This window comes from Brassica napus, chromosome C3 (assembly GCF_020379485.1).
Source record: "Brassica napus cultivar Da-Ae chromosome C3, Da-Ae, whole genome shotgun sequence".
In the NCBI taxonomy this organism is placed as follows: Eukaryota; Viridiplantae; Streptophyta; class Magnoliopsida; order Brassicales; family Brassicaceae; genus Brassica; species Brassica napus.
In genome coordinates, this window is record NC_063446.1 from 71,084,596 (window position 1) to 71,096,913 (window position 12,318).

At 37.9% G+C, this 12,318-nt stretch overlaps 2 protein-coding genes across 2 annotated transcripts; one reads left to right on the forward strand and one right to left on the reverse strand.

Moving 5' to 3' along the window:
• The first annotated feature begins 1,402 nt into the window (after positions 1 to 1,402).
• LOC125583316 lies at positions 1,403 to 2,394 on the forward strand. The gene is made up of 2 exons (XM_048749973.1): positions 1,403 to 1,531; positions 1,591 to 2,394. Exons 1-2 carry the CDS (start codon positions 1,403 to 1,405, stop codon positions 2,392 to 2,394), a joined length of 933 nt encoding a protein of 310 aa, XP_048605930.1.
• Positions 2,395 to 9,035: 6,641 nt separating this feature from the next.
• Positions 9,036 to 11,223, reverse strand: LOC106390093 (electron transfer flavoprotein subunit alpha, mitochondrial). The gene is made up of 8 exons (XM_048750524.1): positions 11,038 to 11,223; positions 10,588 to 10,770; positions 10,308 to 10,519; positions 10,017 to 10,171; positions 9,765 to 9,923; positions 9,637 to 9,689; positions 9,424 to 9,564; positions 9,036 to 9,343 (listed from the first exon to the last, which is right to left on the reverse strand). The coding sequence occupies exons 1-8, from the start codon at positions 11,131 to 11,133 to the stop codon at positions 9,266 to 9,268; spliced, it is 1,077 nt and encodes a 358-aa protein (XP_048606481.1). The 5' UTR covers positions 11,134 to 11,223; the 3' UTR covers positions 9,036 to 9,265.
• Between the last annotated feature and the right edge of the window lie 1,095 nt (positions 11,224 to 12,318).

Consider the following 12,318-nt stretch of genomic DNA (forward strand, 5'->3'; position numbering starts at 1 on the left):
TGGTATCAGTTGCTCATTAGACTCTTTGTTTTGCAGGTAACCCGTAGTAGTAGGTTCCATTTGGGATTGGAGGAGCACAAAGCTGTTGGTGTAGATTTGCTACCTTTTGCAAACATGTATGTTTCGTAATATGTAAGATATGGTTTTGAACATCGGCCGAGCATGTATAATTTTTTGATGTGGTTGAACCTTAAGTATATATGAATAAAAAAAAAGGGTTTGTGAAATGCTTGGATTCCATATGATACTAGTCCAAGTCCGGGACAAACTAACTAACGGTTTCAAACTCGGGTTGCAAAGCCTTAACTTGGAATCGCTAGGAAACCCGTTCTTGGACATATGATCTTAGGATTTCGGATCTGATCTGGGAACCTCGGATCAAATGTTCAGGCACGTGGTAGTAGTATCTTCGATCTGGTTAGAGTTCTTGAGTTCGTCGTGCATGTTCTTGTTTGATTGGTGCATGGCAAACTAATTAACTTTTATTATTCCGGATCGGGGGTGTTACATACATCCACGTCGCACAAGGAGCCGTGCTGCTCGGGACGATTCTCAGTTCCACAACCCTATGACCAAAGAAGAAGAAGCCGTCTTCTGGGACAAACAAGAAGAACTGGCCAGGGAACAAACTCGGAACACTCGCGGAAAGCGCCGACAAGGTCGGAAATATGCTAGCGAAAACTCCAAAATTCGCGATCTCCGCGATCATGTCATGAAAACGGTAGCAGAAGTTAGTGCGGTGAAATCTCAGATGCATCACGCTGCTAGCACCACACCTGAGATCGATCTACTGCTCGAGGAGGCTTGAAAAACGCCCTTTATTACTCGCATGACCGAAACAAGGGTTTTGGATCTCGGAAGGTCAAAGTGACACCTTACGACGGTAAAACCGATCCTAAGACACACTTGCAGGCTTTCCAGATCGCGATGGGGATAGCCGAGTTCAGAGAAAGCGAAAGAGATGCGAGCAAATGTCGCCTCTTCATCGAGAACCTCCGAGGAGCAACATTCGAGTGGTTCTCTCGTCTAACGCAAAATTCCATCGGAAGTTTCCACCAACTCGCCTCGTAGTTTCTCAAGCAGTACTCTATGTTCATAGATCGAGAAACCTCCGACGTCGACCTCTGGAGCCAATCCCAGGGAGAGGACGAGTCTCTCTGCGACTTCATAAAACGGTTCAGGACCGTTATGACTAGAGTCAGCGGAATAAGCGACAAAGTGGCCATAGAAGCGCTCCGAAAGACGCTCTGGTATACGTCGAAGTTCAGGAAGTGGATAACTTTGGAGAAGCCGTGTACGATCTAGGATGCGCTCCACAAAGCTACATACTACATAATCATTGAGGAGGAGACGAAGGCCGTGTCGCAAAAGCAGAAGTTGACGAAGACATCGTCAAAGGATCATGTGTCGGATACGAAGTCGAAAAAGAAAAACCCTCAAAACGACAAAAACGTCCATCGCGGAGAAGAAGAGACCCAAGGAGCACATAACTACACCATCAACTGCAGATCGGAGCAAGGACGGCCGACGGGTAACACATGGACCTGAAATCCAAATTACGACAAGAATGTCTTCTGTGATTTTCACCAGGGCTGCGGCCACTCAACCGTTAACTGCAAAGTTCTCGGCGCAAGGTTGGCCGCAAAGCTGCTTGCAGGAGAACTCGCCGAAGTTTACAACATAAAAGGCCTCGTCCGCGCTTCAGATCGCCCCTCGAAAAATGATAAGGCTCCTCAAACGGAGAACTCTTACCAAGGGAACCAATCGGGAGAAAAGTGCAGAAGAAGGCAGGACGAGAAGGGCAACAACAATAGTCGCCACAAAGTGAACATGATCATCAGAGGATCGCAATACTGCAGCGATACCGTCTCAGCCATCAAAGATTATCAGCACAAGGCCGAGACGAACGTGAATTCGCTGACCTGGTCCGCACCCAGTGAAATTCCAAAAGGAGCGATAAATTTCGATGAAGAAGAGGCTGGCAGGATCGACCAGCCCCGCTACAATCCACTCATGATCGATCTTGTGATAAGAGATCTACAGGTCGCCAGGGTTCTCATTGATACGCGCAGCACGGTCAACGTCATTTTCCGTGATACTCTCAAGAGGATGAACGTTGAGTTAGGAGAAGTCGTACCATCGCCCAAGTCACTAACTGGCTTCTCGGGCATGACGTCAATGACTCTCGGATCAATCAAACTACCCGTTGCAGCGAAAGAAGTCACCAAGATCGTCGACCACCCGACCATTTACAATGTCATTATGGGCACGCCTTGGCTAAACGCCATGAAGGCAGTCCCATCGACTTATCACTTACGCATCAAATTCTCGCTCATAACAGAATTGCCGCAATCTGGGGTGCCAGAAACGGTCGAGACGTTGCTTCCGGGCTGAACACAAGCTAAGACAAATCACGACTACCGCAATGGTGAAGCCCAAACGGGTAAATCTAACTCAGGCACCAACTGAAAACGCTTCGGAAGAAGATGATCCAGAATCGTCAACTCAAGCAACGACCCAAAAACAACCAGTTTCAGAGGTCAACGCTTCGACCCAACCGTAGGAGAGAAACTCGGAGAAGACATCGATCATGAAACTAACACGATTGACGCAAACGCGGCAGCCGAGTAAATACACTTGCACAAACATCAAAACTACAAGATGGCTTGATCCTCGAAAGGGGTACGTAGGCAGCTCGTCTAAGGACGAGATCAGCTATCCCCCCCTCTCCAAAAGGGGGGGGGGGAGTGGTTACATATACGAATACTCGTATATTCCCGCATTCTAAAATAATTGTCTTGTACTCATTATTTTTTGAAACTTTTTCGGCAATAAAGACTTCATTAAAATCTCGCGAAATCTCTCATATCTCAAGAAACATCTTGCTATACTTTCGGAAAACATCCATATATGAACAAAACGATTATCGTACGAACCCGAAAACAGAAACTCGCGAAAAACCGTCCTACCTCAAAACGGATCAACTCCACACTAGCTTATCAAACAAAGAAACTTCGTCACATTGACTAAGGCATCGCCGGAATCAAAAGATTCCTCCAACCACAAAAACACATTCACAACATATCTCGGCCGCACCGTCGCTTCCGACTCCCGACCAGAACACAAGAACCTGGTATCATATACTTAAAACATTAATAACACAAAGTATGTTTTTGAAATTATAAACGAGATGTCGCCTAGATCTTCGAGAACATGCTCTCAGTCCATTCGCGACTATAAATTACAAACGCTCGTCGATTGGCCCCAACAAGAACTTTAGCTGTCCTAAACAAACACATTTAGATCAATCCTAATGATAGATCATCTTACATCTGACTAGGATAAATATCACGCTATAAAAGAAATCCGAAATTTTTGTCAGCACTTTCAGAAGACTTAAAAATTGTCTAGATACTTGATTCCTACTATACAAGTTACGTAAGCCGATAACATATCGCGGACATTAAAGCGGGACGGAATCAGATCTGAGATGTCGGAGAAAAATGGAATCAATCGTTTGCTCCGGTCATGATGTCCAAAGATTTTGACGAGAACTGACAACAAAAACCTGAAAATTGGATAGGTCGGTGTCTCTCGATTGAACCAAATGAATAATTAGTTTAAAGTTGTAACCAACAGTTTATCAAATAAAACCAACTCACATGAATATTATAGAATCACAATCAAGCTTAATAAGAATAACTCTCTTATTAATCTCTTCAGAAAAATAACTCAAAACCTTAAGCTCTCTCAATCTCACACAACTTATAATCTTTCACACAATCTCTCAACCCATAAATAACACCCTTGCATCTCCTTATATATAAATAAAAATTTCCTAAAACTCATTAGATATAACATATTTGGAAATATTCCAAATCTTTTAAACCATAACTCGGTAGGATTAGAAGTTAACTTATTTCTCAAGTTTTCTATATTCTTCAAGCTTAATTCAACATTCTCCCCCTTAAGCTTGAACTCCATTTTTGATAAGTCTTCAACTCCTCTTGTATCTTTGAAATTCAATCTTCCAAGTGCTCTCGACAAGATGTCTGCTCTCTGCTCTCTCCCGAGTATAAGCCGATGTAACTCTCCATGCCATATAGCCAGTTTTGTGGCTTCAGTCCATGTTATCAATGCAGCTTCAGATGATGATAACTCAACAGTTTCTTGTTTGCTTGTACACCACGTATTCGGACTTTCATCACTATCACTATCTCCAACAATTGATATCCTAAAAGTTGCACGTATCTTCATCGTATTAACAAACACAATGGTGGTTTTGTCAATATGCTTGTCGAACAGTTTCTGCAGTCTGAAGAAACTTTTCGGATTCTTTCATTATAACCACGTGATGAGTAATCAATGAAGTTTTGGCCTTCCTTGCAGTACCAATGGTTCTGTAATTCTTCTTTTCATCAAGCTCTTCTTCCTCGTTCTCTAGTTTCAAGTTTGCTCGCCATCTCTTTCTTGAATCTGCAGCTTGGGGCTCGAAACTCATGTCATCATACGATCAATCTCATCAAGAACCATGTAGCAATCAGTCAAACAACCAGGAGTAGCAATTACAATCTCACACCCTTATGTTATCTTCAACCTATGTTCTTCAATATCATCACTGGCATCATTCTCCACATGATTGAAAACCTTTTCTCTGGTGGCAGTAAGTCCATCCTCACCTTGAAACACATCCCTATTTTTTAGGTGTCCAAGAAGTTCATCTTCCTTGTCAAACTCAGGCTTCTCATCAAGTTCATTAATATGTAACTCTAAGTCCTCAGCACCGTAGTAAACAGCTTTCGTCATCTTATCATACTCTCTTCTCCACATTCAACTTGCAGCATCACGACAAGCTGTTGAAACGCACCTAATTGCAATGATTCAGTCCCATCTCCAGTTTTGCAAATCTTCCACATCACAGAAATCAAATTCTCCTTAGATTCGTGTGCTGTATTTCCTAGATCATAATCATCAACCCGCTTTTTTATCGTATCTCTCTTAGCACCATCATCATCCCTGTTCATGAGTGCTTTCTCGTGACTTCGACTTCCTTCATTAGCTTTGGAGCTTTCAGTATTCATTATCTCATCACCACCAGATACCCTCTTGTGATTCTTTTTCTTCTTCGATTTCTTTACGCCAACGTCGTCAGCTTCAGAATCATGCCTTTCAACACTTGTGATCTTCTTCTTTATAGACTTGCGATCTGCGAGGGTTCCTTGAGATTGAACAGCAATATTACTCGCGTTGTCATCTCTTCGACCGTGTAAGACTTCAGCGAATCTAACTTAAATGCCATAACCGTTAAAATTCCCCATAACGTTTGCTCAAATCCAAATTTTAGGGATTGAACTTTATTAGAGGTCAAGTATTGAACCTGTTGCTCTGATACCACATATAGAATCACAATCAATGGATCACAACCAAGCTTATTAGAATACCTCTCTTATTAATCTCTTGAGAAAAATAACTCAAAACCTCAAGCTCTCTCAATCTCACACAATCTCTTAACCCATAAGTTATGTAACATCCTTACATCTCTTTATATATAAATCAAATTTCCTAAACTCGTTAGGTATAACATATTAGGAAACATTCCTAATCCTTTAAAGTTTAAACCATAACTCGGTAGAATCAGAAGTTAACTTATTTCTCAAGTTTCCTATTTCTTTCAAGCTTAATCCAACAAATACATGATAATGAAACAATAACAAATAATGAGAAAAAAATATATATAATCAAATTGCTAAAATAGAAGCATAATTTAAAAGGCATAATTTAAAGCCATTATCCTTTGTTATCGAAAAACTCCCCTACTTACATTTCCTACTGATTTATTAATTTTATAAAACAAGATCGATAACAATTTTTCAGAAATGTTACTACATCTAATCTATTAATTTAGGGTCATATTTTTTATCTACTAAGTTGTTTTGGACCCTTTCAAAATTGTTAGAATAATACTAGAGTTAATAATGCAGGCTACTTATAAATGCACCGAACTACTTAAATATAACCGAATTGTCACATAAAATTAAATGTCCCTTTGGTTATTGGTTTTAAAATATTGATTATCGTTTTTGAAAAATAAAATAAAACATAAAACATAAGCGCGTTTTAATGCGGGTCAGAATCTAGTACTTGTTAATTATTTCTAAGCATGAATGATAAGCGATAGAATATCATCAAACAATAACGATTATAATATAACAAAACAAATTTAAATACAAAGTCTCTCAAATTTTCTCTCGGTAGAACGAAGAAGTCATAGACATCGCTAATATCATAGACATTTTTTGTTTTTATTAATCGAAACATTTAATATCCGAAAGACTGAAGTGAGACGGTACTTAAATATATAGAAACTTGTACTGATAACATGTGATAAGAAGAGAGGAAGAAGAATTGATGTGTAGTATTCTAATGTTTGTTTTTACTTTTTATATAGGATTATAACCAGTGCCAGCTCTTAGGGTAAGCTCAAGGTGCACAAGCACAAGGTCCTCTCTTTTTTTTGACAAAAATTCTTTAAGAAATTGGAGTCCAGATTTGTTAAGTAATATAAAGACTAGGTTCCTAATTTGCGAATTTACAGAAATATAGTTATAATTTTGGGGATAAAGAATCTAAACGCAGGATCCATAATTTATGTAAACCGGGTCTTAGAGTAGCTTGGAAACCAAGTAGATTTAACAATCAAATAAATCTAACACTTTCCATAATAGGCATCAATACAATATTCATAACAATTTTTTTATTTTTAGTGTTTTTTTCTCCAGCTTGAAATGAACACGAAGGAGGGAGTTCTTGTGATTTTTTTTGACCTGGTCAACTATATAAATTCGTAATATTTATTTTCTAAAAATAAAATTCCTGTAAAAATGTGAATTGTCAATCTCGTTGTTCGTTTATTGAACTGCATACATTTAGAGTGTATTGCATATATAAAGGGGATGATAGAAAAAGAACAAAAAAACATCTATTACAAAAAAAAGTAAACAAAACAATAAAATTTCTAGAATATACAGTGAAGCATGAGGTCTGGTACTTTGTTCATGGTTTATTTATGCATATCACTTAATTTGAGTCATGTTCAAGGTAATATGCCATTTTTTATAACTTAAGATATTGAGGTCGGACATATTAACCCGAACCATACTGAATTGAATAATATAACAGAATCAAAACTAAACTGGACTTCAGAATATCTTAATGGTTTCATCTTTTAAGAACCAAAGAAACAAGTAAAAACCAAGAAGAGCAATATCTCGTATAACCGAAAACACCAAAGTTATCAAAACAATATACACAAAAATATTCGAATACATCCGAAAGTAACCACTAATACCCAAAAACATCTAAAACAAATACCCAAATGGTTACCTAATTCGATTGGAACCAAACCCGAACCAAACTGAAACATTTTGAAAACAAATGGTTCCAATTTTTTAAAACAGGAAAACCGAAAACCGACATATATAATGGAATTGACGAACCGAATGCCCCATATCTCATCCCGCGCAACCAAGATCTTCATTCGACAAAGAAGTTACCGGCAAACCATTGTGATATGATAATGTCTTACGAGGGAAGGTTAGCTTATGCTGTTGAAACTACCTTTACAAATGGAGCTATTACATTTTGGATTTTGGAGGATGCAGAGAAACACAAGTGGTCGTGTAAACACTGATTTAATGCATCTTTAGAGCACTACGTTCCTAGTTTGGAATGCATTTTTGTACTAGATGGTATAAATCATGCTGGTGAGTTTATCTATGTACCATTGCAATCTTATAATACAACGTTTTCTATTGTATACTTTGATCCGAAGAGAAATAGCTTCAGAGAAATCAAATTTGCTGACGAAGAATTCAGGGTCAGAAATGGAATTGGAGACACTTTTTGGGGTACGTTCTATTCTAGTCCGGACCACAGGAGAGTCTTGTGTTTTTGTAACAGTTATAAGGTGATTTTTGTTAGTTTTACTTTATTAATGCAATATTGTATTTTTTTACCTTTTGAATTGGAATCTGTTGGCTTTCTCATAATTTTATCATTCCTTCATTCGACTTGTATAGTTCAAGTCTTAATTGTATAGTTCAAGTCTTATTTTATAAGGAGTTCTTTGCAGTTTAAGATATCAGTCTCATCATATGTATTGTAGCTGCCACTGAATCAAAAGAATCATATTCATTAAAGAACATTGTTTTACACTGATTCACAAGTGAAAGAATCGTAATATATGTACAGTGTAATGTCCCATGAAGTGTCTTAGTTTTCGACCTGTTGTATCTAAGATAGAAATATATCAAACAGAGTATGATCTCGGAAGAAATTGTGCAATAGAATGGAGAACCTCGTTTCCAATGTCACTCGAGAATTGATCAAGAACAGGACCTATTTTGTCCCCCAACTCAGAAGTCTGAACTCAACTAATAGTATGATTCAGCAATTGTCCCAAATAAACAAGTTGCTCTGATTAGAAGGAACTCTCGGTCATGAAATAATAATAGATGAATTAATTTACTAATTAATTAAAATTAACAAGTAGTCAAATATAAATTAAATTCATATAATCTATTTTTAATTTTAAATAATTGAAATCCTATTCATGTAAATTAAAATAATTTTTCATATGAGCATATTGTAAATAGTAAAAATTTATAGTCAATAAATTTATATCAAATAATTTTTCAAATTAGAGATTCATCAAAATTATATAGTACATGTTTTTTAAAATAAAAATATCTACACTAATGAAAATAAATCATATATAAATAATATGTATGAAAATAAATAAATGATTCCTTGTTACAATTATAATATTTTTTTATTAAATAACCGGGTAATTTTGGGTGTAAATGTTAGATTCTTCATTATGTAAAAATTAATGCTATCTGCTTAATTGTACTTGCAAATTTGTTTAGATAGTAAATAAGCCCTAAATATTATTCTATTCTTAAGTCTTAACTGTGATCATAACTTTTTATTTTTTTCTAATTCTTGATGTAAGATCTTTACTATTGACAAGTAAATTTGTAAAAATAGAATTCATATTGAAAGTTAAAACACTTTTCAAATGGATTTGACCCCAAAAAAAAAGCACACTTTTCAAATGGTTTCTTTTTTTCTGTATCATATTCGTAGCAGAGAATCAAAAGTGAAATAAAGATTATGACACTGATTATTCAGACCGTTTTTTTATTACAGTTTTGCTATGTACGCTACTTTACTATGGTCTGCAACCTGAGAGCTTAAGAGTTTCTCATTTCTTTTCCGGAAGCTTCTCCAGCAACTCTGGTATCACCTCAAAAAGATCTCCAACAAGTCCATAATCAGCTACCTACCAATTTCATTGCCAATCGTTTTATCTCATACTAAGATTGACATTGAGAAGAAGGGTATCATTAGTGTCTTTGTTACCTGGAAAATAGGTGCATCTGCGTCTTTATTAACTGCCACAATCACCTTAGAATCCTTAATCCCAGCTAAGTGTTGAATAGCCCCTGAAACACCAAACGCCATGTATAGCTCTGGTGCTACTATTTTCCCTGTTTGTCCCACCTGAACACACACACACATAAATAAAACTCTTATTGGAGTTTAATAAAATGGAAGAAGATCCAAAAACATTACCTGAAGGTCATTAGGAACATATCCAGCATCGACAGCAGCACGAGTAGCACCAACTGCACAAATGAAACAGAAAACCATGTAAACTTTTGAAACAGATTAGGACAAGCATATATGATGTATGTACTAACCTGCTCCACCAAGTTTCTCTGCAAGCTTTTCAATCATTTTAAAATTCTCAACACTCTTTAACGCTCTTCCACCAGTAATCACAACACGTGCACTTCCAAGATCAGGCCGTTCTGTATCCTGAGTTGATTGCCCCACGTATCTAGATCTACTCACAGCGTCTGCAATGGACAATAAGCATACTCAACTTTTTTTTTATAAAAAAAAAAAAAAAAGCAAAAAGGCTATGCACAAGAGAATAATACTAAACAAACCTTCTTTGAATTTCGAGAGATCAATCTGAGAGATAGTAGCTTTCTTTGACTCAGTTATTGGGGTAACAGGAAAAGATGTAGTTCTAATAGTCAACACACAAGGACCAGCACCAGTATAACGAACTCTACACAAGGCGTTTCCCGCATATATAGGCCTGCCAAAAGATTTAAACTCCGTTACATATTTCCAAACATTAGCTTCAAGCCCCCAAAATTTTGTTTGAAAAAATTATTTTATTGAAATCTTTACTAACACTCCAAAATCTCAAGCAATACATGATAGGAGTATACCTGATAAACTCATTGGATCCTAAGATTTTGACGACATCAGTAACAGGAGAGACATCTAAAAGAGCAGCAACGCGAGGTAGTATGTTCTTGCCAAATGAGCTAGAGGAAGCAAGGATGTGAGAGTAATCTCTTTGTTGGCGAACAAAGTCAACCAGATTAGCCCAAGGTTCAGCTAAAGGGTACTCAAATCTATCTGAATCAGCAACAAGTACCTATAAAGAAAAGCACAAACATTTAAGAACCACAAGAAAAAGGACAAATGAAGAATGGTGTTAGTTACCTCGGAAACAGAAGGATGACAAGAGGCAGCTTGAGAAGCAGCTTCTTGAAGAGAAGAGCCAGAACCAGCTAATAGCAAAGAAACTGAAGAGCTCTCACCCAAATGGTTTGCTGCAACCACTGTGCTCACTGTCTGAGGTTTGATGGAACCACTCTCATGTTCCGCTAGAATCAGAGTGCTAATCTAAAATTAATCAAGATTGTAACAAAAAAAAACCAAATAAAGTTAAGCCCCTTTGTGTTTCAAAAAAAAAAAGTGTTTCAAAAAAAAAAAGTTAAGCCCTTTTTTTTTTTATCAAATTGAAATAATCACTACACAGGCTGATAAAGTTTACAACTTTCGATTTTTTTTTGAAAGAACGATAAGGTGTGATCCATTATAGCTGCAAATCGATGTTCTTGAAAGACAAAAAGAAAAAAGAAAAAAAAAGTTGAGGAGAAAGGGGCATACGCATCGAGAGAGGTTGGTGAAGGAGATGGATCGATGAGCATTCGAGAGGACGAGCTTCTTCTTCGTAAGAGCTCTGAGGAGAATAGCTCTCGTCATTTGTTTTCGCTTCTGTTTGGATTTCTCCGTCAGACGTCACTTCTCGTCTGATCGAGTTTCTGAAACGGTGTCGTTTTCTGAAACGAGGAAACGACGTCGTTGTAGCCACTTCACCTGCTTAAGGCAAAAAAGAAAAGGTACCTTATATCAGCTACCAAACTCAGACAGCAAGATCGGAACTCCCCCTCGCGCCAGAGGAAGAAGTGAAACAAACTTTTCTTCTCTCGGGACTGTACCAATCAATATGTTGTTCGAACCCTGGTGGGACTCTCACTTCATGCCGAGTCTCTACCATGTATACTGGCTCCGAATTGGTGTTCTATCTCTTAATTCAATTATACATTTATTTAAAACAAACCGGGTTCTCAATTCCAACACCGGTTCAGAACAAGAAACCACATCAAACATCAGGAGTAGAGTCAATCGCCAAACTGTTTTAAGCGCGCCATACTTGTGCGTTGCAGAAGCTGAAACTCTGTGCGGTGATATCAAAGACGTGCTTCACAAGTCTTCTGCTGAGCTTCCAAAGAGTCACGGAAGAGCATAACATTCGGCACTTCGGTTTTCTCGTCTCGGAGCAGACAGTACTACATCAATCCTTAGACGACAAGCCAGCCTAACGTAGCTAGGCTGATACTTGCCGGTTCAGTCAAATATGTTTGATCCCCTTGCGAACTTGAAGTTCATTGCAGAGAAGAGTTATTTACAAGGGAAGTACTTTAAGAACCAGGTCAAGGGGAAGTACGTATCTGGCATGGTTGATGCGTTGAACACTCTATAGATTCAGGTAGGAATGTCAAACAGGTTGATCCGTCCCATCCCGTCCCGTACCGCAGCGGGCTCGTCTTCGAGCGGGTCACGGCGGGTCACGCCCGCGCGGGCTGCGGTCCTCAAAATGGTTGACCAAACCCGTACCACAAAACATGTAGGTCTTTGCGGATCGGTCCGCGGGATATAGAATTACAAACGGACATATGACTCCTGAACGCTTCAAGACATGATTCAGGACGCTTCATCAGTTTCATGATGTATCAGTAAGTGAGTTTAATCAAGGATTGAACTGAACTAGATAAGGCAATACACTTGTTAGTTGAAGATTTTAGTGGGATCAAAACACTAGTTTATTTACTTTTGTTAGACTCCAAACATTTTAAAAATAAACAATATTTTAGTTGTTGAATCGAA